This window comes from Perognathus longimembris, chromosome 7, assembly GCF_023159225.1.
Source record: "Perognathus longimembris pacificus isolate PPM17 chromosome 7, ASM2315922v1, whole genome shotgun sequence".
Classification (NCBI taxonomy): Eukaryota; Metazoa; Chordata; class Mammalia; order Rodentia; family Heteromyidae; genus Perognathus; species Perognathus longimembris.
This window is the reverse complement of record NC_063167.1, coordinates 16372648-16398001: the sequence shown is the minus strand read 5'-3', so window position 1 is coordinate 16398001 and position 25354 is coordinate 16372648. Positions and strand designations below refer to the sequence as shown.

General features: G+C 42.3%; 1 protein-coding gene across 2 annotated transcripts in view; it reads right to left on the bottom strand.

The window, feature by feature from the left end:
- Positions 1-25354, bottom strand: part of Arid1a (AT-rich interaction domain 1A) — a 91176-nt gene that overhangs the window by 12460 nt on the left and 53362 nt on the right. For both annotated transcript variants that reach the window (XM_048350582.1, XM_048350583.1), the window contains exons 5-11: positions 6474-6714; positions 6211-6300; positions 5510-5677; positions 4187-4499; positions 3062-3207; positions 2860-2969; positions 1474-1683 (exon numbers count right to left, since the gene is read on the bottom strand). In XM_048350582.1, coding sequence (XP_048206539.1) covers positions 1474-1683; positions 2860-2969; positions 3062-3207; positions 4187-4499; positions 5510-5677; positions 6211-6300; positions 6474-6714 — 1278 coding nt within the window. The remainder of the gene's footprint in view (positions 1-1473; positions 1684-2859; positions 2970-3061; positions 3208-4186; positions 4500-5509; positions 5678-6210; positions 6301-6473; positions 6715-25354) is intronic.

Sequence of the window (25354 nt, the reverse complement as noted above, 5' to 3'; positions counted from 1 at the left end):
CCAATTAAACACCACTAATCCTTTAGAAAAGCTAAGACTCACCATTTGCCTTCTGGAGTCTTTTTTTTTGGCCAGTCCTGGGGCTTGAACTCAGGACTGGCACTCTACCACTTGAGCCACAGCACCAATTCTGGCCTTTTCTGTTTATGTGGTACTGAGGGCTTCATGCATGCTAGGCAAACACTCTATCACTAAGCTACATTCCCAGCCCCTTCTTGGAGCCTTTAAAAACTAACAAGGCAGATGCTTGTGGCTCATGCCTGTATCCCTAGCTACTCAAGAGGCTGAGATTTGAGAACTGTGGTTCGAAGGCACCCCAGGCAGAAAAGTCCCTGTGAGACTCTTATCTTCAATTCACCACTCAAAAACCAGAAGTGGAGCTGTGGCTCAAAGTGGTAGAGTACTAGCCTTGAGCTCAGGGTCAGTGTCCAGGTTCTGAGTTGAAGCCCCACACCAACCAAAAACAAAAACACAAACACACAACCACCCTCCCCCTCCAACAAACTGTAAGTTCTCATTGTCTTTAGAATTCAACTGTATCACAGCATCTAAATGGCTTGCAAACTGGAAGATGGGTCTAAGCTTGGGATTTTTTCCATGCCCTACGACTCTTATGTTCGGTGATTCCAAAAGTCTACCCAACTTGCTAACCCAATGCCATCTCCCTTAGGTAGGGCATAAAAACTCGACAGAGGGGGTGAAAAAGCAAGAATACGCCCAGGGTAACCTTAGAAGTCTTCTCTGGCCTTTGCTTCCCACACCAATTACATGGCAGTGCGCAAGAGCCTTGTTTGGTTTTGTTATCCTTTGTGGGGGAAGGGAATGAAGCCTGATAGAAGAAATTTGTAACCAACTGTTGGTTGGCTTTGCTCCAACTACTTCCCTTTCTGCTGGTGGCAGCTGTTTTTCCTCTTCTGATTTAGAAAGTTTGAAGTAACTCTCTCCCTACCACCTCTTCTCCCACTCCAGCCACAAAGTAACCCAAGAGTGGTCTGGATACTACAGAGCACACACAGGAGCAAAGTCCACAAGACAGATGGCTGGCAGAGTGACTTCCTCTGTTTGTCTCTTAAGCCGAGTCTAAAAACTGTATGGGTCTAAAAACTGTATGGTACCAGGTAGGCAAGATTTAGTTCAGAAATGCTTTTTTTTTTTTTTTAATTTTAAGGAAGGATTAGTCCACTCACTTCCATAGAGGAACCAGATCTATCTTTCCAAACTCCATACTTGCTGCTATGACAAACTGCTCCAGGCAATCAGAAAGAAAATAAAGTATTTGTCATCATATTTGTACCTCAGGATCACAGATACATTGTAAGGTTAATTCTAGTAACTTACACTATAAAGGAAGTCTTGGCTTTCTGCCCTTGATTTATCTACTAGGAGTAATGTGCTTTTGATCTGTAAATGTGATCCAAGAGCTGTCCCTGTGTGATGCATGATACCACAGGAAGCCAACAGTCAGGTACTCACCTGAGTCAATCCACCAATCTCTTTCACAGACACATAGAGGCGGTAGAGGTCCAGAGGTTTTCTACCCACAGCAGGCAGATTTGTCATGCCCATTGCCTTTTCCTCTGTGAAGGCCAGATAACGGTCCACCCACATCTTCCTCTCAGGTTCACCACCTAGCTCATACAACTTGGTGATCTTCTCATTGGTTGTGGTAGAAGAACTGGATTTCTAAAAGGAGTAGGTGATAATGCATAGAATGCATCAAATTCAAAGCAAAGCCTATCCTAAGGGCCTCATACACCCTAGCTTTAGCAGTGGTAAAGATTCTTGCTTGAGTATGGCTCAAGGATCAAGCTGAAGGATCAAAAGGCAACTAGGCCTTCTTATAGTAAAGGGAGGAAGTTACTATTGAGCTGATGAGCTACATACATGTATGTCTTTATATATCTGATATTACAGATAGTCCTTAGTTTTAAACATAACAGACTCCAAGCTGGATACAGGTGGTTCATGCCTGTAATCCTACCTACTCAGGAAGCTGAGATCTGAGAATTCAAAGCCAGCCACAGTGGTAGTTCCTGTGTATGTGATACTGAGGAATTGAACCCCAGGGCTTCATGCATGCTAGACAAGCACTCTACCACTAAGCCACATTCTCAGCCCCAGCAACTAGTTTCTTTCTTTTTTTTTTGTTTTCCTTCTATATATGTGGTGCTGAGGAATCAAACCCAGGGCTTCATGTATGTGAGACAAGCACTCTACCACTAGGCCACATTCCCAGCCCTAGCAAATAATTTCTTAATGCACATGTTATCTATCAGTGTCTGAGTACAGAAGGCTCACTATCACAAAAGCACCAAACAGCACAGAGAATACTTTGTTTTTTGCAGTCATGGGTTTGAACTCAAGAGATTTTGTGTTACAGCAGATGCTCTACTGATGAGCCATGTCTACAGCCCAGGTATGCCTATTCTAGGCTTCCAGTTATGGCTAGGATAACAGGCACATGCCACTGAGCCCAGCTATGGATGAGGAGTCTCATGAACTTTCCTGCCACCCTAGTCTAAAACTGGGAACCTCTCACTGCCAACCTCCCAAGTAGCTAAAATTATAGGCATGAGCCACCAGTGGTAGACAGTACAAAGAATTCTATGATGCAGGGTCTGGTGTTTTCTCTGTAACATGCAGCTGTAAGAATGTTATTTACATCAAGATCCATTATGCTAATCCAAGTCTAATTCCATGAGCTATTCTTGCCCATTCACTGTGAGAAGAGGTAATGGAAGCTTTTTCAGAGATTAATGTCATAAAAGCCTAACATTTTGTCATTCTGTTTTCTTTTCTCATCATATCATTGAAGGGCACAGGATACAAAGCTGAAAGGAATCAAGTCAAGATCATTACCTTGGATTTAGATTCTGTCTTGGGTGTCCCATCTGCTTTGTTGTTCATTTTGGTAGCTGGAGTTAACTTGACATCCCCAAGGCCCATCATCTCTGGGCTGGCTGCCATCCCTATCAAAGAGAAAAAAATAATCAAATTCAAGCTGCATCTCTAAAGACCACTCTTGAAAAACTCCCTGAGGTAAGCAATGACTTGAATTTACCTGCTGAATTGTTGGCCATGGTTCCACCCATGGGATACGGGGGTCCCTGAGGGTTGATCATGCCAGCCATACTATTGATCCCCTGTCCATAGGGAGGTCCAGTTCCCATCATACTCCCTTGATTCATATTGGGGTAGCCTGGTGGCCTGGGGAAGATGGGAATTAAGAAAAAAGACTTAGACACTGAGTTTTCTTTCGGATTTGAATTTGAGATAAAAATGTTATATGACCACTTTAGTTAGGTTTAAATGGAAAATGTTCATGAGTTTCTCAAACTAAAAGCAAGCAGCACCTATAGATAATCTTATGTTCTTCTACTCTCACAAAACATTCTACAAGGATCTGAACTCTTTTTTTTCTTGGCCAGTCTTGGGGCTTGAACTCAGGGCCTGAGCACTGTCCCTGGCTTCTTTTTGCTCAAGGCTAGCTCTCTGCCACTTGAGCCACAGCGCCACTTCTGGCCACTTTCTATATATGTGGTGTTGGGAAATTGAACCCAGGACTTCATGTATATAAGACAAGCACTTTACCACTAGGCCATATTCCCAGCCCCAGGATCTGAACTCATTATAGTTAATTGAGAGGCACATTCCTTAAGAATAGAGCCCTACCGTGTGTTTCTTACAAGACAAGAACTCTTGCCACTAGGCCATACCCCCAGCCCCATACTACCATGTGTTTCTTAAGGACCATCTTTCTCCAAAGTCAAATTATAGTTCCATTTAAAAGCCCAATCTAGATAAAACACTCAACTGTATCACTTAATGTCATGGCAAACACCAATCAGACTGGACTCAGCACAGAGCTGTGCTTTCTTTCGTTAACTTCTTCCCTTTCCTCTTTAATACAGGTTTTTGCTATAAAGCTGGCTTTGAACCATGATCTTCAGATCTCAGCCTCCTAAGTAGCTAAAATTACAGGCATGAGCTACTGGTGTCTAGCTATGAAGGTGTTTAGTATTATACATGGTCTGTGAAACACTAATCTGTTGAATCAATACTCATTGTGTTTTTTAATTTTTTACACTCTAAGTAACACTCTGGTTTAGGCACAGAAATACACAACTTTTTAACAGTTCCATAACATTTCATTTCGAGGACATTCTCTTCATTTCCCAGGCCTTACCTGTTTTGGATGGAATTGGCAGCAACATGCATGGCGACAGCAGATTCTTGAGTTTTCCGGTTCATGCCCCCTGGTGGGGGACACATCCCAGACCCAACCTGAGGTGGCATATTGGCCATATTAGGACCATAAGGCCTGTTACCCATGGAGGCATGACTCATTCTCCCTGGAGGGAGAGTGCCATAAGGTGGGATACCAGGCTGCCCGTGCATTTGACCTCCAGCACTCATTGGATTCATACTTCCAGCCATGCCTGCATTGGGGTAGTTGGCATTGGGCAAGGCATTATAGTTTGGCTGCCGGGGGTAGCCTCCTAGAAAGGGAGGGGAGACGATACAAGACTTGGTTAGTGACTCACTACCAACTCACTAATACCTCTCAATTCTAAAACTCCCAAATCATGAGAACCAGTCAATATTTTAGTCAGGAAAGAAAACAATTTTATGAGTGAATGGGAGGCTAGAGGCATGTCAAGGCAGGCTCTATTATCCCTTCATCCACCTTATTTTTTTGTGGTACTAGTGGAATAAGCTCAGGACCTTGTACATGCTAGTACCTCTGAGCCACAATCCCAACCCCTTTTATCTTAAAGCACCACAGAACAACTCTCAGGTCCTTCAACTTGCAACTATTATTTATTTACCACATATCTATCTTGCATTCTATCATGTTTTATGCAAGATAATCTACTTCAGATCTACTATGGCTGATTTTAAAAAACAACAACAACAATATTTACTCATTTAAAAATATATATGAGGGAGATGGAGAGAGGGAGAGGGAGGGAAGGAGGGAGAGGGAGAGAGAGTTATTTGTTGGGTGCTGGTGGCTTATGCCTATAATCCTAGCGACTTAGGAGGCTGAGATCTAAGAACTGAAGTTGAGAGCCAACCAGGGAGACAAATTCCAGAGACTTTTATTTTCAATTAGCCAGTTAAAAAAAAAAAAGCTATAAGTGGAGATGTGGCTCAAGTAGTAGAGTATCAGCCTTGAGCAAAAAAGCTAAGGGACAGCACCTAGGCTCCAAGTTCGAGTCTTAGTACCAGCACCAAAAAAGTAATGATTAATATCTATTCTACCATCCGTGCTCAGTTGTGAGCTGAACACCTTAGTTCTACTTTACAGATCAAACAGGGGCTCAATGGAATTCAATCTTTCCCATTGTGACAAAATTAAGTGAAGACAAGATGGAACTCCGACCTGTCCTGGGGAGATTAACACATGATTTAGTCTTATATTTATAACCTAGACATTAGCATACCAAGCAGAAACTGTTTTATTTTCTTACCTCTATCTTTTACTCCTAGTTGGGTATATACTCACCTTGTGGGCCATACTGACCCCCCTGGGGACCGTAGCTCCCCATGGAGTTCTGCTGGTAGGAGCCCATGCCTGTGTGCATCTGTCCTCCAGAAGGCTGACGTGGAGATAAGGCCGAGCCGGGCTGGGGGGAACTGTACTGGGGCATCTGGGGGTTCCTCTGCATATAACCTATTTATGAGTAGCGTCCATATAGTTATTTGCTCAGTACAATGGGAACAAATGCTCTTCTATCTACATTAAAACCTCATTATCTACATTGTCTTTAGTAGCTATTTGCATGGAGTCTCTACTTAGTTTGCTATGTAGCCCTTTTAGACACCTCAGAAATTATACAGGGCACACTGTCATACTAAATCAAGGCTTAAAAATAAAAAGCAGGATTAAAAGCAGTGACAAAAAAATAAAATGGCCAACGATTCAAAGAGTGAAAAGTTAATGCTAATTCTTCAGAAACTGCTGGCTAGATTAGGCATATGCATGGAGAATCTATCAAATACAGGTAAGCTCTGAGAAAGAATGAGTATTGAAGAATGCAATTTAAAAGCAATCAAAATGATCAAGTCCACTCTAGTTCCATAATTTGCTGCTGGGATCATCCTAATTTTATGGTCATATAGTTCTCCAAAAGATGTCACACTAGGAACTCAAGGGTCTGCTTTATAAAGTCCTATGTTCCAACCCTCAAAACCCAGGTTTCTCACCTCGATCTTGGGCAATGCTTGATTGGTTCATGGAAGGATGCATGATGCTGTCTGACTGGCCACTGGGTGGCCGAGGTGGCATCTGGTTGCCTGTTCCAGAAAAAGAGTAAGCAAGCCATGGCTCCTCAAGGAGCCAGCTACCTCTCACATACACTGAGATATCCAACCAGGGGTCCCACCTCCTCCAAAAGCTATGGGGAACCAGTGCAGACACAAACTAGGACTCACTTTTCCTCTCCCCAAAGACCAGCACTTGAAGGTACCTGGCACTGCAGCAGGCGAGAGTGGTCCTGAGCGAGACTGAGCAACACTGGCGGGAGAGCCAACAGGGGAAGGGGAGGGGCCTCGGATGCCAGGCAGGTGAGGGGAGGTATGAGGCGAGAAAGGAGACTGAGCTGGATTGCTCTGTTCTCCTTGGCTGCTGGAAATCCCTGATGTGCTCACTCCAGGACTCAGAGCTCCTTCTGTCCCCATGGGGAGATCATCTATTGAACCAGATAGATCCTGAAACAGGTAAGAAAGAGCACAAGATTAATAATGAGACATATTTTTCAAAATCCTACTATGTACTTATTAAATTTTTGCTTAAATAACCGAGAACACAACACACAAATTTAGTCATAAAACTGTTAGGGACCAGAGAGAAAGTAATTTAGACTTTGTGGAATGTACAAGCCTTTGTCAAAACTACTGAATTCTGCTGAGACTGAGGCAGAAGGAGCCTGAGTTTGAGGCAAATCTGGACTATACAACAATAAGCCTTTCTCTTTAAAAAGCCAACTAACTAAACAACAACAAAAAAATCTACTTGTAGTGCTAAAGTAGCCACAAACTATGTTGTTTTTTTTTTTTTGGGGGGGGGGGAGTGGGGGTCGGTTGTGGGGCTTGAACCCAGGGACTAGGCACTGTCCCTGTGCTCAAAGCTAGCGCTCTACCACTTGAGCCACAACACCATTTATTTCTGAGTAGTTTAAGAGTCTCATAGGGACCTTTCTGCCCTGGCTGGCTTCGAACCGTGATCCTCAGATCATGGTCTCCTGAGTAGCTAGGATTATAGGTGTGAGCTGCTGATGTATATCACCACAAACTATGTTTAAAGGAGTGTGGTTGTGTTCCAGTGACTTTTTGTAAAAACAGGTAGCTGGCCCCGTAACCCAGTAAAAACTGGTAGAAATCTTGAACTTTTATCTTTCCTAGTTCTAACTTCTCTATAATCATAAAAAAACAACAATTTCAGCGAAATTTTATTTTTTTTCCAATGCAGATAATACAAACATGCCACAAGAAGATACCTAAAGCTGAAAGAAAGTGGTAACAAGTTAGGGTAACATTTGGAGATGCCCTCTCCCTCATTACCTACCTCCGTTTACCAAACGGTACTATGTTGAAAAATGAACTATACAACTTCTGGGTAAAGGACAGGAGGGGGAAAATAACAGGAAGTGCGAGGGAAGGGGTGACATTGACCAAAAAGAAATGTACTCTTTACCTGACTTATGTAACTGTGACTCTACTGTATTATCACTTTTATAACAACAATAAAAAATTTAAATGCAATTAGGAGAAAAGGAAAACAAGCCAGTCTCTAGATAATACCAAAGGATGGATCTCTTCTCAGTTAAGTGAAAGCAGACTCAGATAGCAAGATGACAGGAGGAACAAGCTATATGGGTCCCAAAAGGCCTCAAATATATTTGTTAGACCCTGGAGGCTGTAGGAGATACAATCTAATGTTAAATGCCTTGTCTTTGGCACCAGCAGGTTCCCCCTCATTTACTCCTTCCTACCATATCTGTTACTTGTTAAATTATCAGCTTCTGGTAAAAAGATCATTGTGTATTTTGAAGCAGAGTGGAGTCAAGAATCCATCCACAAGAGTTCAAATAGCTTTGAAAAATTAAATGTTTTGTTTCAAATGATTTTGTCCTTATACTAGGTAAAGACATTTCAGATAATTCAGGTAAAGCCAAACTAAACTGCCTTTATGCTGTCCTTAATAGTGGAACGCCTGTCCAATCTGGTATATATTCTCAGAGGCTTTATGAAGAGATGAGGAAATATAACCCACAGATTAAAAAACAAGGGCTGGACATGTGGCTTAGCTAGAGTGCTTGTCTAGCAGGCATGAAGCCTGGGTTCAATTCATCAGCACCACAAAAAACAGAAAAGGCCCAAGTAGTACTGTGGCTCTGTAATGAGGAAGCTAAGTCACAGCCATCCTGGTGCTGGCTAGGTGATGTAGTGCCTAGCCAGGAGATGGGGGGGCTGTTCACCCAGCTCCAAGGCCTAGAAATGAGAGGAGGCATCTTTTCAATTGCAGATACATGGCTCCATGGGTAGAGCCAGAAGGGCCTGGCTTTGGGGAATATGTAGATACCTTGTGTTGTAGCCCCAGGGAAGCTCTGCACCCAGTGCTGTGTTTAGGCTTTGCTGAGGCTTGGTCTCCACCCAACATGTGACCTTTGTCTTTAAAAGTTTGGTGAAAGCCCTGTTCCAGGCTGCAGGTGTTTGTAATCGGCCTGCCTGCAGAATGCTAACATCCCAATAAAGACTCCAAAATTCAGACTTTCAAGATGTGGCTTCTCTATTTTCGCACAACTGGTTTTATATCTGATTTAAGGTATATTTTACTGCATAACAGCTCAAGTGGTAGAGTGTTAGCCTTAGGCAAAAAGAAGCCAGGGACAAGTGCTCAGGTCCTGAGTTCAAGCCCCAGGACAGGCAAAACAGACAGACAAACAAACAAAAATCCAAAAAACTAACAACAAAAACACACAAAATGCCCAAATTACCAGTCTCTTCTATAGAGTCTGGGCAATAATAGAGGATAGCTTCATTCATACTGGCAAGCTGGGCTCACCACAGATCTATGAGTTAATTGCCAGCAACAGGCCTTGGGGCTGAAGCCTCAGGATATGAAGAGTACTGTCAGTTTGGTACAGTATTCTTAGCTCCTTGAGGGGGGGGGGGAGTAAAATAAGACACTGTCAATATAGTCCCAGTGGGCTGATATTCCTGGATAGAATAATGCTGAGAAAAGTATCTGCTTTGAGGCCAATCTCTCAAATTGTCTTTTAAAAACAAAAACACAGGTATTGGGACTTGAACACAAGGCCCCAGTGCTGTCCCTGAGCTCCTCCACCGCCCCCCCAACTAGCAATCAACCACTTGAGTCACAGCTTAGCTTCTCCCCGGCCCCCTTGGGGCTTGAACTCAGGGCCTGGGCACTGTCCCTGAGCTTTTTTGTTCAAGGCTAGCACTCTACCACTTGAGCCACAGTGCCACTTCTAGACTTTTCTGTTTATGTGGTACTGAGGAATTGAACCCAAGGCATCATGCACGCTTGGCAAACTTTCTGCCACTAAGCCACATTCCCAGCCTGTCACTTCTGGCTTATTTTGATGCTTAATTGGAGGTAAGAGTCCCACAGACTTACCTGCCTGGGCTGACTTTGAGCTACACTCCTCAGAACTCAGCCTCCTGAGTAGCTAGGATTATAGGCATGAGCCACCAGTACCCAGTTAAATGGTTAGTTATTCCTTTTTCAGGGGATCTGAGGCCAGGATTCAAACCCTTCCTCTGACACTTTTGCTCACTGGCTGATACCCTGCCTCTGAGCCATGTCTCCAAACCCTGCTTGAAATAATTTTAAGAGCCAAAATGTTGCATAGCTAAGGGAAAATTCAGTAGCAACAATTACTATTCCAACATTTACTATGGGATTTTCTGTAATGATTAATTTTTTGCAACTTCTACTTGTATGTTCTGCTACCATCACCATTTTGAAGACTAGGAAGCTGATACCCAGAGATTGGGTTATGTGGCCAAAGGTATACAGCAACTAAGTAGTAGTCCAAGTCCATGTCTGCTAGATCTCAAACCTAGTTTTGTTCATGCTCTAATATAACACAAAGGGGGGGGGGGCGGGAAACCCTACTACACCCTTCAGTTAGAAGAACAAGTCCAACTTTGGATGTTTATTGTTGTGACTTAGGGCAAGGGCAAGTGAGAGAACAAGCTGGGCTTTAGTTTTCTGACTTATGCAATGGAAGCCCAGGCTGGTTTGGAACCACGATCCTGGGGCTGAGAATATGCTTGCCTCGCATGCATGAAGCCCTGGGTTGATTCCTCAGCACCACATAAACAGAAAAGGCTGGGAGTGTCGCTGTGGCTCAAGAGAGTGCTAGCCTTGAGCAAAAAGAAGTCAGGAACAGTGCCCAGTCCCAAGCCGGCCAATAAAAACAAAAACAAAAACAAAAAAACACCAATAACCCTGAGATACCACCTTACTCCAGTCAGAATGGCCTATACTTTGAACTCAGGTCACAACAAATGCTGGAAGGGATGTGGAAAAAGAGGAACCCTACTGCACTGCTCTTGGGAATGGCAAACTAGTACAACCACTCCGGAGAGCAGTCTGGAGGTTCCTCAAAAAACTAAACATAGACATAGCCTATGACCTAGCCATACTGCTCCTAGGCATCTATCCTGTGCAACAGGAACCATGATGACAAGGACACCTGTATTCCATGTTCATTGCTCCATTGTTCACAATAACCAAGGTATGGCTACTAGAAATTATAAAATGGCATTCACAGGGAAATGGATAGGACTAGAACACATGATGTTGAGAAAGACAAGCCAAGAAGAGAGAGACAAATGGCACAGTCTCCCTGATATGCAGGTGTTAAAATCAAATTGTAAAGAGACATGACAAAGCAAACAGGACCCAAGATACCAATACACAGTGAGAACGAAAAAGGAGTCTTGGAAGAAATGCACCAAAAAGTAAGACCCAAGCACTACTTCATATGTATCTAAAATAATATACAGACTAAAAAGACCTCCAAAGATAAGAAACAAAGGACCTCTGAATTAGTCTTATAGTATTTAGAGGACCCTATATTCTTTACCTCACGTATGGTTTTTACAGGTGCACATCTGAGGGAAGCTGGGAGGAGGGCACAGAATAAGTGGAAAGTGGATGAAAAAAAAATACAGTAGAAGGGGCCCAACAGTTGCAGCTTGGGGGTGGGGCAGCTTGGGGGTGGGGCAGCTTGGGGGATGAGAGAAAAGGAGGGAAAGTATTATACTAGGCAAAAGGAAATAAATATACTATCACCGGACCTGGAACAAATTGTTTTATTGTTAGAATTCATAAGCACTGTAGACTAGAATATTGACATCCATCATTGGTAAGGGTTAAAAAAATGATGAAAGCAGGGGGGATGGTGGGGGAAAGGAAGGTGGGATATAAAACGAGGAAATGGGTAATAAGTATGACAAGAAATGTACTCACTACCTTAAGTATGTAACTGTAATCCCTGTAACCCCTCAGAACATCATCCTGATAATTAAAAAAAAAAGCCAGATATCTGGTTGTTGAGTCAGACCTCAATGTGCCTAACAATTTCAGTTTTCTACAACACTTATAAATAAGAAATCCAATCTAAAATACATTCTTCTCAGTAGGAGTCTCTGATGTTTTAGGACTCAGGTTCTTAGTTCTATCAAAAGGGTCCACCTCACTGGTATCTGCTGGATAAAATTGTAACTGATGTCCTCTCTCTAGTGGAGAGTTCTGTTCCTGGGTTTACTCTTCTCCAAGTACAATCCTGCTGAGATGGGCAGCCCACTGAGTGCCCTGCCAGTTCCAAGGAAGCAGCAGGGCCAGAAGAATTTCCTCACGTGTTTCCAACGTGTTCCATGCAGTTTATTGCTCATCTACCATGCAGATCAAAAGCGCTGGAGCAGGTCCAACTATTTCACACAGAATCTCACGCTCCAGGCTGGCTACAGCCCCAAAAGCCTTCATTTCTTCACTTGAAATACTTCCCAATGTTATTTTGGGATGTGACCTGATAGAGAAAGCCCATAGGGACTCCATGACGATAACTGTTCCAGCTGTGATTGGTTGCCCAGCCCCAGTGAGTGCCAGCATGAGTTTGTCAGGCTCTGCTGACAAACAGAACTCAGCAGCTAACACCTTCTTTTCACACCACAACAAAACCATGCCTGAAATCACAGTCCATACCTCATTTGAGGGTGGGGGAGGGCATATGCTGGTACTCTCACAGGAAGAGCCACAAGCTCTAACATGAACAGGCTGCCTGGTAAGGCACGTTTTCAATCAGGGAGACACCAGATGTGTATGTATGTGCTTGTGTTTTGTTGTAAGATCTCCAGTAGAGATGGCATTGGTTCATTCCACTGAGCAGATTAAGTAATACTGATAGACAAGTCTAAAGAATGGGTTCATGATACAGTTTAATTGCATGTATGAAAATACAATAATGAAACCTGCTGAAATTATTTTAGGAAGGGAGATTAGGACAAGGGAGAATGATAGAAGGATATTCATGGAAATAGTCCTTGTCCTACTAATGTATGCTAAGAATAAATGAATGGCGTTATAGTAAACTCATATTTAGAGTTTTCCTATAAATTCGGCTGAATTCTTGAAGGGCTTCCTGTTGAAGTTCTTGCATCCACTTAGTTATGAAATGTTTCTACCTCATAGTACATATTAAGAAAAAACATTCATCAAGATAACCAGGTAGGGCCTGGGTATGTAGCTTAATGGTATAGCACTTGCCTATCATGTGGTGGTCTCTGAATTGGATTACCAACACGGGGTAGGGTAGTATGGAGATAGTCAGATAAACAAACCCTATTTGTTGTTGTTGTGCATAGGTGGAACTCTGCAACTCAGCCAAACCTACTTAAATCCCACAGGCTGGGAATATGACCTAGTGGTAGAGTGTTGCCTCGCCTACATGAAAGCCCTGGGTTCGATTCCCTAGCACCACATATGAAGTGGCGCTGTGGCTTAAAAGCTAGAGTGGTAGCCTTGAGCAAAAAGAAGCCAGGGTCAGTGGTAAAGCCCTCAGTCTAAATAAGCCTAAAGTGATGAGAACTATACAACTATAACAGCAAGTTGTCAAGTTCTCCCATCCCAGCCTAGTCTCACAGACTGAGCTTTGGCAAAGACTGCTCTGCTCCTATGCTGGGGAATGGGAGGAAATCCTGAAGGCCACTGGAGAGACTGGCAAATATTAACCCTTAGAAAGACAAAAGTTAGCAAAGAAGACAACAGCTTAAAAAGAACGCCAATGAAAAAAGACTGAGACAATTAAAGCAAAGAGGTTGATGGGGGGTTGGGGGTTTTGAGGAGATGTCTTTTTTTTTCTTCTTCTTCTTCTTTTTAAGGCTTATTTAAGCACCATACAGACTATATCTACCAAATACTTGACAAAATCTTTCAGTACAGTAACATTTCAGTTACAGGTTCTCTTTCTTCATCTATGGCTCAAACAGTCTAACTAGGGTTGGCTGCTTTTTACTCCTGGTGGTACTAGCAGGCCAGGGAACAAGCAGGTAGTAACGAAGAAGAAAATTACACAAGTTTGACATTGCCTTCTGTCTGAATGCCATTATTTAGCACAGCAGAAATTACTTGAGTAAAATCTCAGAATTCTTCTTTCCTACTTGCCTCACCACTCAAAAACTTGGTTTATATCCTAGAGACCACCAACCAAATAGTATGAAGACCACCCCTCAAATCAATCTCACTCTACTGATTTTTCTATAATGGGCTATTGTTGTGAAGACAATGGTTCATTCTACCTGGTACCTTTTGGCTGCCTGGTGGGGGAATACATCACAGAGAAGGGCCAGACATATTTTGTTTTCCTGGAACTCACTTCCAAGAAGAAATCCTCTGTATATGTGTACGAATTCATAGAGAAGGTCTTGGGGACTAAATATCCAAATTCAAAGGATACTGAAAAGAACTAATAAAGGAAGTTTTCTCTCTCTCTCTCTCCTGTACAGGAAAACAAAATTGACACAGATATGTGACTATCATCTATTTAAGTGTAAGGTGCTTGATTTAATTTTCAAAATTGTCTTCTAATTTAGTTTATTACCCTTTCCCATTTGATCCCTGTGCAGCCCAAGCTAGCCTTGAATATGCTACCTAATGCAGGATGGCCTCCTGCTTCTGCCTTCCAAGTGATGAGATTTCAGGCATGTGCCACAATTTCCAGCTTCACCCTTCATTTTAACAAAGATGTCAAAAGTTAAATGACTTGCTCAAGGTCAGAGAAATACACACACACACATATACATATTAATTATTCCACATTATTTTCATAAGATAGGAGTTAACATTGAGGTAAGCAGTAACCTATCTCTAAACATGCTAGATGATTATTAGCCATATGACTCCTAACAGGCTAACTGAACTGAGCATCTCTGTTCTGTTATGCGGGGGGGTGGGGGGGACAACCTTATACCTAAAATTACAATGCTGTATGTTCCTCCTTTTTCTAGTCACTCTTCCCATACTTAACAGTTTACTTCAAATCAGCCCTTTCATCTATTACCTTCTTAACTTCAATCCTCATTCTTGGGTTTTCAAGAGCATCAGGGAGAAGATGATGTTGAATTTAGGGAACAAGCAGAAAGTTAATTTCTATGAAGGACGGGGTCCTGTCTCTACTGGGGATTTAAACCCAGTACTCTATTATCGAGCACAAGGGCAAGGCTCAGATAGAGAAGTAAATATATTCCTATGGTTGGCCTGCTCTCCGATGATTTCAAACTTGCATTCTTTTCCTTCAATAGCCTTGTAGTGAACCATTTCAACTATAGGTCAACTGGCCTCAGGCCACAGAAATGCTCTAACAACAGGAAAACAGAACTCTCTAAAACACATCAAGTTGGTTGATTTCTCAGTCACTAAATTGTAGAATTGGGAAGAGACCAATGACTTAACTACATGCTATAGGTGCAGTAATTATAGTCTAAAATAATTATTTAGCTTTAGAAACTTCAAATGTTAGAACTAAGCTGGGCATGTTGATACATTCCTGTAGTTCCAAATACTCAGCGGGCTGAGGCAGGAAGACCCTATGAAGCCAAGGAGTTCAAGGTCAGCCTGAACATCATCACAAAACTAAACACTAAAAACATAAAACAGCTTTGGAATCAGAGGCCTTCACAATCACAGCAGTGATCTGCTAGTCATTCAATTAGAAAATCTATTTTAAATCAAGACCACAGGACAACTCCCCTGGTTCTTCACAGTCAAAGCCCAGAGGTTCTCTTAGGCTTTTCTAGACTTAGTGTTGTAAGAGCAATAGTATAATGCTGTATTTGTTCCCTTTCCAGAGCAAGATAAGGACATTGGTTACCAGAAAAAGGCCAGTCACACTAAAGACAAAACATTAGATAAATGTTGTTCAATGAATAATCTCACCAAAAGAATTTTCTTTAGATCTAATATGACCTTCTCTTTCATCTCTACCCATATCCTATTCAGCACTGAATTCTAAACCTCTAGACTTGAGTGTGCTCCCACCTTGGGAAATGACTCCCATCCAGTAAGAAGTACAACCTTAAACTTGCCTTGGCAACTTGTGTAAGGCTGTTGCTAGAACTGCAGCAGTGCAGACAAGGAATGTTTGGGAAAGAGGCTATTGGGAGGCGGGGCTCTGTGTGGCTGAAGAAATTTAAATCTAATTGCAAGGAAACAAGAACCTGCTGTTCTAATTCATCTCAGCAAAATCTCTTGAGGTAGGTCTGACTCTGTGTAGAGGCTGAGAGCATAGGTGAGGGGAAAAGGAGGGAGAAGAAAGACTGCAGGGCTGCTTACATTCCTGTGGTGGGAACTCCTGCAAACAGTATCTTGGCTACTGCAGCAGCCATTGATTTTCCAGGGGTCGATATACTGTTCCCACTGATCTCTGTTGGAGGTTTAATCACAGAATGATCCAGCTCGCCATTTTCCCTATGCAACCTTCCCACAAGAAATAAAAGAAACACTGAACAGAATGACAGTTGGCAAAGGAGAGATGAGGTGGTACTGCCCAGTTACCCCTAACTCAAGAGAAATTCTAGGAACCATTTCAAAAGGAATAAATGCCAGAGAGAAGCCAAAGTTACATGGGGCAGTTCACAAGAAATTACAAGAACAGTTTTACAGTCCCAAAAAAAACTTTTGATGGGTATTTTAATTTGGCATTGCCTAATAAGTGTATGGACCCATTGCAAAGTTTTTATACATTAAAAAAAATCTATGTTTGAACTCCCCAAAAATATATAGAAGGTCCTCTAACTCCGATGAGGTATGAATTGAGTCTTGCTCTCCAGCCTGGTACAGTCCCCCACGTAACCAGACCAGTTTCCAGGTCCCCTTCAAGGCTTCTGACTTGGGACAGGGGGAATGAATGTCTTCTCCAGTCAATAAGTACCTTTTGGCCAAAAATGAACAGAATGTTTTCAACGGTCACTAGTTAACAGATTAAAATTTGAAAAACAAAAACAAAAACCGAAACTGGGTCAGTGTTGGGCCTGAGTTAGAACAGTGCTTATTTTTGGAAAGGGGCAGTCCTAATAGCAGCAGGAAATAAGAGCATTATAAAGTTAGAGAAGGTAAGGAAATGAGGAACCACTAAATTTTCAAAGCCAAGCATTCCCTGCTATAATTCCATGATGAAGACCATTTGCTATGGTCCTAGAATTTTATCTAGGAAGGGAGTATAAAGGGAATAAAAAGAAAGAAACATCAGGAAAAAAAGTAAGCGAAGTTCTAGGTATAGGAAAGGGTGCTTGCTGCCTTAAGTTTCTTTATCATTTGACTTTTCTCTTTATGGAAAGCCTAGATGCTCCTTAGAGTTGTAGCAAACCGAAAACAAGCAAGGTCACCTAGGGAAGACATAGTTGGCATTAAGCTAAACAGGATTTCAAATTAGGAGACTAATGGCCCCTAAAGCTCTTAAATTTATATTAGTTAGTGGTTTTCCATCTAACTAGTTAGTAGTCTAGATAAAAATCCAAGTATTTTGATAGAACAAATTGAATGGCAAACAGTTAGAACCTAAAAGCAGAAAAGATAGCCACTACCCTCAAAGGACCTTAAAACCAAAAGAACGACTCAGTAAGATTCTACAAGAAGGCTGGGCACTGACTGTAATCCTAGGTACTCAGGGGGCTGAGATCTGAGAATCATGGTTCACAGCCAGCTCAGACAGGAAAGTCATGAGACTCTTATCTCCAACTAACCTCTCCAAAATCAGAAGTAGTGCTGTGGAGGCTGGGAATGTGGCTTAGTGGTAGAGTGCTTGCCTAGCATGCACAAAGCCCTGGGTTTGATTCCTCAGCACCACATAAACAGAAAAAACTGGAAGTGGCAAAGTGGCTCAAGGGGTAGAGTGCTAGCCTTGAGCAAAGAACCTCAGGGACAGTGTGTAGGCCCTAGGACTGGCACCAAAAAAAAGAAGAGTGCTGTGGTCCAAAGTGGTAGAGCACTAGCCTTGAGCAAAAGAGCTCAGAGAAAGCACCCAGGCCCTGAGTTCAAGCCCCACAGCTGACACATACACACACAAAAAGACTCTACAAAAAAAAGGTTTGGGGCTGGGGATATAGCCTAGTGGCAAGAGTGCCTGCCTCATATACACGAGGCCCTAGGTTCGATTCCCCAGCACCACATATACAGAAAACGGCCAGAAGTGGCGCTGTGGCTCAAGTGGCAGAGTGCTAGCCTTGAGCGGGAAGAAGCCAGGGACAGTTCTCAGGCCCTGAGTCCAAGGCCCAGGACTGGCCAAAAAAAAAAAAAAAAAAAAGGTTTGGAGGGGGAAAATACAACTCCCTCCAGTGTGTGTGTGTGTGTGTGTGTGTGTGCGTGTGCGTGTGTGTGTTACAGTATTATGGTTTGAACTTAGGACCTTGTGCTTTCTAGGCAGGAATTTTACCATTTCAGTCATACTCCTAGCCCCAAACTGGTACTGGGGCTTGAACTCAAGGATCTCTCTTTTAGCTTTTTTTACTCGTGCTGGGGTTCTAAGCATTTAAAACTATACCTCTATTTCTGGCTTTTGCTGGCCAATTGGAGACAAAAGTACTGAAGCACTATCTCCCTGGGATGTCTTGAGATCTCAACCTGTTAAGTACCTAGGATTACAGGATGAGCCAGCCAAGGACCAGTTTCAATATTTTTTGGGGGGTGGGGACAGTCCTGGGTCTTGGACTCAGGGGCTAAGCACTGTCCCTGGCTTTTTGCTAAAGGCTAGCACTCTGCCACTTGAGCCACAGTGCCACTTCTGGCCATTTTCTATGTATGTGGTGCTGGGGAATAGAACCCAGGGCTTCATGTATATGAGGCAAACACTCTTGCCACTAGGCCATATTCCCAGCCCCTAACACTTTGGTTGAACTTAAATCCCTCCATATTTGAAACTTGGTTTTCTCCTCTACCTCCTCTTCCCTAAAATAGCAGGAATAGCTCATTTCAGTAAACATTATACAGTATTCCTGCTCTATCAGAGTAGCTTTAAGGGATATGTTCACTGATTCTCAAGCTCAAGTGTTCAATCCCTGGCTAGATTCCACATTATTGGGGCTCAAACTCAGGGTGTTAAGTTCTCGTTTGGTTTCTTCAATCAGGACTGGCACTCTACCACTTGAGCCAGATCCCCAGTTGGGCATTTTGCTGGTTACCTGGTAACTGCTGGAGCTAGGTGCCATTAGCACATCCCTGTAATCTTAGCTACTCAGGAGGATGAGATCTGAGGATCATGGTTTGAAGACAGCTGAGACATAAAAGTCCCCATTAGACTCTTATCTCCCATTAAAAAATCAGAATTGGTGTTGCTGCCTAAAGTGATAGAGCACTAGCTTTGGGACAGAGCCTGGGCCTTGAGTTCAAAGTCCCATGACCACTAACAACAAAGATCAGAGTCTCACTTGGTTTAAGAATCTACAAAGAATTTTTCTAGGTAGGCTTTTTACAGGGGTAGAGACTGAAGTTTGGACTCAGAGCCTTGCATTTGGCAGCTAGGTGTTCTACTACCTAAGTGGTATCTTTGGACAGAACTTGATGTATTTCCTATTCCAAAGATCCAAGACCTCCAACAATAGACAATAGAACATGCCTGTGGGGTGGTTTTCTGATTTTTATTTTTTCTTGTAAAGGTTCAACAGCAGAAACTAGAGCAAAAGGGAAGGGGAAATGGGTGGAAGCTGGTCATTGTCACTAAGGCACCTACCTAAGTTCTTCCATGCATTGACTCAAGAATTTCTGAAGATTCTGGATTTGGAGGACTTAATCCTTCTAGAGCAAATACTTCTTATATGCTCCTGGAGATCAGACCCAAATCCAGAAGCTATAGTACCACTAAGTTTGCCTTAAAATTGCAATTTTACATCCCTTCTTTCCTTTCTCCAAAGAGAATAAGGAAAGCAATGTTTATTTATTTATTGGTTGTGGGGCTTGGGGGTGGGGCTCTTTCTGCTCAAGGCTAGTGCTTTTTGGTGGTAAGTCTAATGGACTTTCCTATCTGAACTGGCTTCAACCTGTGATCCTCAGATCTCAGCGAGGATTATATTTATGAGCCCTGGGGATGCTCCCCATTGCTGCTTCTTGGTATCAATTTACTGAATCATGGATTGTTGAATCAGGGTTAATAATACCATAGTGGCTCATTGAGGTAGGAATACTCCTAAGGGTCAATTTAGATCAAATTTTGGGTTCTATTCCTAGTCTAAGCCTAGAACATGTTCCTTTAAGTATGTCTCCTTCCTAAGCCCAAGCTCCTTAACTCAAATTCCTCTCTAGGCCTAGGACTCAGTACAAAAGCACCTTTATTTGATCTAGTATTATCAGATGATCCCAAGAGAACAGAAGAAATTTATTCACAAAGCATATTTTCTGAATGCCTTCCTTGGGAGAAATGGGCAAGGTGTGAGGCAGGATGGGGTAGGTATGATGCATATCTTAGACCTTTAAATGTGTTTGTCCAGGATAGCCTCCTTTATTTCCTTTATTTCTTCTTCCTTTCTACAACCTCCATGTACTTTTTCCCTTCAGGTATAAAGTGGAGGGGGCATGGGAGCTGAATTGTTCAATTGTTTATATCCTTATAAAGTTGAGTCAGTATATACTTAGATTTTCATGTCCTCTGTAGGCTATTATTCTAATGAAAATGGAACTGCCTGCCCAGCTCAAAATAAGTGGACACCAGTGGCTCATGCCTGTAATCCTAGAGCTATTTAGAAGGCTAGGATCTGAGGATCGAGACTGAAAGGTAGCCTGAGATGCAAAGTCTCTGAGACTTGAGCTCTAGCCTTGAGCATAAAAGCTAAGAGATAGCACCCAGGAGCTGAATTCAAGCCCAGTATCAGCACAAAAAAATAACGATATCAGGGCTGGGGATATGGCCTAGTGGCAAAGAGTACTTGTCTACTATACATGAGGCCCTGGGTTCCGGGTTCAATTCCCCAGCACCATATATACAGAAAACGGCCAGAAGTGGCGCTATGGCTCAAGTGGCAGAGTGGTAGCCTTGAGCAAAAAGAAGCCAGGGACAGTGCTCAGGCCTGGCAAAAACAAACAAAAACAAACAAACAAAAAGGTATCATTTGGACTTTAGGGATGCTTGAGGTAGCTATGAACCATGTCTTTCTCCATAGTAGAAAATATATTTATATGCTCCAGGTAAAAAAGAACCAGGATACATTAGTTTTGACAACCTTGTGTGGCTAATGAGTAAAAAGTTCAGCCCAATTTATCTTCGTGTACCAATTTCTGGTCTATAGTTTCCTGTAGTAGGCGTCAGACAAAAAACAAGGTCAAATTCAAGTGCTAAAATTGGTGGGGAGCTGGTATTTCTCTATAGATCTAACTCTAGGAGCCATGATACTAGATGTAAGTAAGGTTCAGCTCCTTTTCAGACTGAGATTGTTAAGAAGAAAACAAAAGGTTCCAGCAAGAGGAATCTGTGTGAGACACACAGGCAGGAAGCATAGCTGAGCCACCAGTACAAGAATAGAAACAGGAAATAGGCCCAGGAACAAGCATACAGTAATGTGTGGCAAGCAGCACAGGCTCAAGCAGGCACCAGGCTGTATCAGAGCTGTAGTACTAACATGAAGAAGTGGATTGGTCAGTCTTGACAGAGAATAAGAGGGCTAGAGAAAGATGGCTACCTAACACAAGATACATTCTACACTAAAAAGTCAGAGTGGATGTAGCTGGGAGTAATGAAGGACGGGCTGGGGGCAGGGAAAGACCTCCTTTTCAAGATTATGAGAACATCTGGGCTACAAATCAAGGAAAACACACATAGAAAAACAGTTCCATGTAAAGCAAACAAGTCACCAAATTCATTTAGCTTCTTTGGTTATCAAAATTGCTAGTGGCATTGGGCACTGGTGGCTCATGTCTATAATCCTATCTATTCAGGAGGCTGAAATCTGGATCCCAATTGAAGTCTGCCTGGGTAGAAACTCTGTGAGACTCTTATCTCCAATTAACCACCAAAAAGCCAGAAGTGGCACTGTGGCTCATGTGGTAGGAAAAGAAAACTTAGAGAGGCTCAGGGACAATGCCCAGGCCATGAGTTCAAGCTCCAGGACTGATGAAAACATCTTTTAGCGTATAAACCATCAAAACCCTAAGCAATAGTGATTGTCTTTCTCTCATATCATGAAATAGACAAAAGGGAACAAAATCTAGTATAGATAACATTAAAATCTTTTAAATCTAATTTTTTATGCATTAGAGGACTTGTTGCTTCTCTCTTTCTAGAGACAAACAACAAAAATCTATCCCTAAGCTCAGTAAGGTAGCAAGAATCTAGCAATCACAAAATTTACTTAATCTGTATGATGAAATATTTACTATCTGTGTATAATGGAATGGTCAGGCCACATTTATTCAGTTCATTGTTGTGTTTCTGTTTCCTCTCCTTTTTCTTTTTTTCTTTCTTTCTTGCCTGTTCTCAGGCTTGAACACAGGGCCTGGGCCCTAGCTTTTTCGTGCTCAAGGCTAGTGATTCTACCATTTGAGCCACAGCATCACTTCTGCCTTTTTCTAAGTAGTTTACTGAAGGTAAGAGTCTCACAGGGCTGGGAATGTGGCTTAGTGGTAGAGTGCTTAGTAGCATGCATGAAGTTCGATTCCTCAGTACCACATAAAAGAAAAAGGCCAGGAAGTGGCACTGTGGCTCAAGTGGTAGAGTGTTAGCCTTGAGCAAAAAGAAGCCAGGGACAGTGCTCAGGTACTGACTACAAGCCCCAGGACTGGCCAAAGAAAGAAAAAAGAAAAAGAACTCAGGATCCTAACTAAAGACACTCACAAAACTGTGGGGAGCTTTTACAACACATGGCTAGTAAAGTATATATTTTAGTGCCCCTTCCAATACTTCCTTTGAAAATTTTACTCTCAGTACTCAAGATCCAACTCCACTTCTAAGCCATTAAGACATATGAATCACTTTGGAAACTTTTCTACTTTTTTTTAATGGATCCTCTTACATGGGGAAAGGACTTAATTTTGGAGAGCTTAAAAAAGGAAATCATCAAGAAAATGGTAATTCAAGGAAGTACCTGAAAAGTTACATCAGACCACATTGCTCAGATTGATCTCAGAGGCCACGTGTACATATATATAAGACAGACAGAAAAGAGAAGGGTAAAGATGCTCTTTTTCCCTAGTTGGTTCCACCAAGCAAATGCTATAGGCCTAGCCATGGTGTGCCTCTATTACAACAGAGTCTGAAAAAAGAAAAATAAAATGGAAATCTATCCATTCTTTCCTTTAGGACAAATCTAGTAAATGTTAAATGACAAAAAGGTGAGGCTTTTGTCATGAACACGAAGAGCAGATCATCTATGACTTTTCTATAGCAGATAGCATGATGAAGATATTTCACCTGGAATATCAGAGCTGGATTCAAATCTTCATTTTTAACCTTTTTTTTTCATATGTATCTAAAACAACAGTAGATGTTCAACACATTTCAAATCTTGCTCTTCCAAGACTACTGGTGTTAACTGTAGCTGTTTTCCTGGCCTTACAGAAACAGCGAAACTCTCACCTTTGTCCTCTTTTCAGACCACTGCAATACAAGCTCTTGGTTTAAGAACATCACAGAAGTAAAGACTGAGTGAAAATAGTATAAAGACTGGTTTGGAAACCCAAAAAACTAAAGTGTCTATGGTTAATTTAATAGACATGGAAAAAATCCTGTTCCTGTAGGGCTCTAGTGGCTCATACCTGTAATCCTAGCTACTCAGAGGGCTGAGATCTGAGGATGTCGGTTGGAAGAGAGCTCAGAAAGAAAAGCCCCCATAAGATTCTTATGCCCCAACTAACCACTCAAAAACCAGAAGTGGCACTGTGGCTCAAGTGGTGAGCACTGGCCTTGAGTACAAAAAGACTCACTCAGGGACAGCACCCTGGCCGAGTCCAAGCCCCACAACCAACAAAAAACAAAATAAAGCAGCAACAACAACAACAACAACAAAAATCTTGTTCCTGTTCACCACCTTATTCCCAGCATCAATAACATCCATTCCTGCCAGGCACCAGTGGCTCACGCCTGTAATCCTAGCTACCTAGAAGGCTGAGATCTGAAGATCAAGGTTTGAATCCAACCTCAGCAGGAAAAATCCATGGGATTTTTATTTTCAATTAACCAGTAAAGAGCTAGGAGTGGAGCTGTGGCACAAGTGGTAGAGCACCAGCCTTGGGCAGAAAAAGCTATGGAACAGTGACCAGGCCTTAAGTTCAAGTACCAGCACTAGCACATTAAAAAAGAAAAAGAAGAAAATATCGATTCCTGTGTATCCAGAAGAAACAAGTATGATGCAGATCTTCAACAGTAGCCTCTTAAGACTGTTTCCAGCCAAGGGCCCCAGTCCTAGGGCTTGAACTCAAGGGCCTGAATACTGTCCTTAGGCTTTTGTGCTCTAGGCTAGTGATGCTCTACAATTTTAAGCCATAGCACCATTTCAGGCTTTTTGGTGTTTAACTGAAGATGAATCTCATGGACTTTCTTGCCTGGGCTGACTTTGAACCATGATTCTCAGCTCTCAACCTCTTGAGTAGCTAGTATAACAGGCATAAGCCACTGGTACCCAACCAACTCCCTTTTCTCACAACTCCATAAAATATGTGTCTCTTTTTATTCCTCACGAATATTTTATAAGCATCTTTACCCTTTTCTCTTCTGTCTTGTATATATATACACACATGGCCTCTGAGATCAATCTGAGCAATGTGATCTGATGTAACTTTTCAGGTACTTCCTTGAAAGGTACCTTTCAAGGTACTCTTTACCATTCTCTTGGTGATTTCCTTTTTTAAGCTCTCCAAAAATAGGTCCTTTCCTCATATAAGAGGATTCATTAAAAATGCTTCATGAGGGGCTGGGAATATGGCCTAGTGGCAAGAATGCTTGCCTCATATACATGAGGCCCTAGGTTCAATTCCTCAGCACCACATATACAGAAAATGGCCAGAAGTGGCGCTGTGGCTCAAGTGGCAGAGTACTAGCCTTGAGCAAAAAGGAGCCAGGGACAGTGCTCAGGCCCTGAGTTCACCACGGCCTAGGCCTGGCAAAAAAAAAAAAAAAAAAAAATGCTTCATGAAGCCAGGTACTGGTGGCTCACATGTGTAATTCTAGCTACTCAGGATACTAAGATCTGAGAATCATGGTCAAAGCCAGCCTAGACAGTAAAGTTCATTAGAGTCTCATCTCCAATTAACCAACAGAAAACTGGAAGTCGCTCTACGACTCATAGTCACAGCGCTAGCCTAGGGTGAAAAACCTCAGGGACAGCACCCAGACCCTGAGTTCAAGAGCCACAACTTTAAAAAAAAAAAAAAAAAAAAAAAAAAGCTTCATGACAAAATCCTGGAAATTTGACTTTGATGTGGACATTTTCCTTTTAGTCCTTGACTTCTACAAAAGCCTTACATAATTCTGGTCCCCTGCTACTTTCTCCAATCTCTGCTGGCTTAGTCTACTTGGTGATTTCAGGTCTTGTTTAGACTGCATCTGACTTGGATTTCAATAACTTCAACTACAGCCTCTGAGGTCTAGTTCGTTCCATGGCTTAATTTTTAACTACCACATATACAGTCCTCCAACTCTATCCAGATTCACTCTTACCCAAGTTTTAGTCTTTCTTCTTTGGTGACAAGGCATTTGTTACTAGACATCATACTGTATCAATTATTCTACAACATAAAAATAGAATTTAACAAGCCAGATGCCAATGGCACATGTCTGTAATCCTACCTACTCAGGAGGCTGTGATCTGAAAATTAGTTCTTTGAAAGACAGCCTGGGCAGGA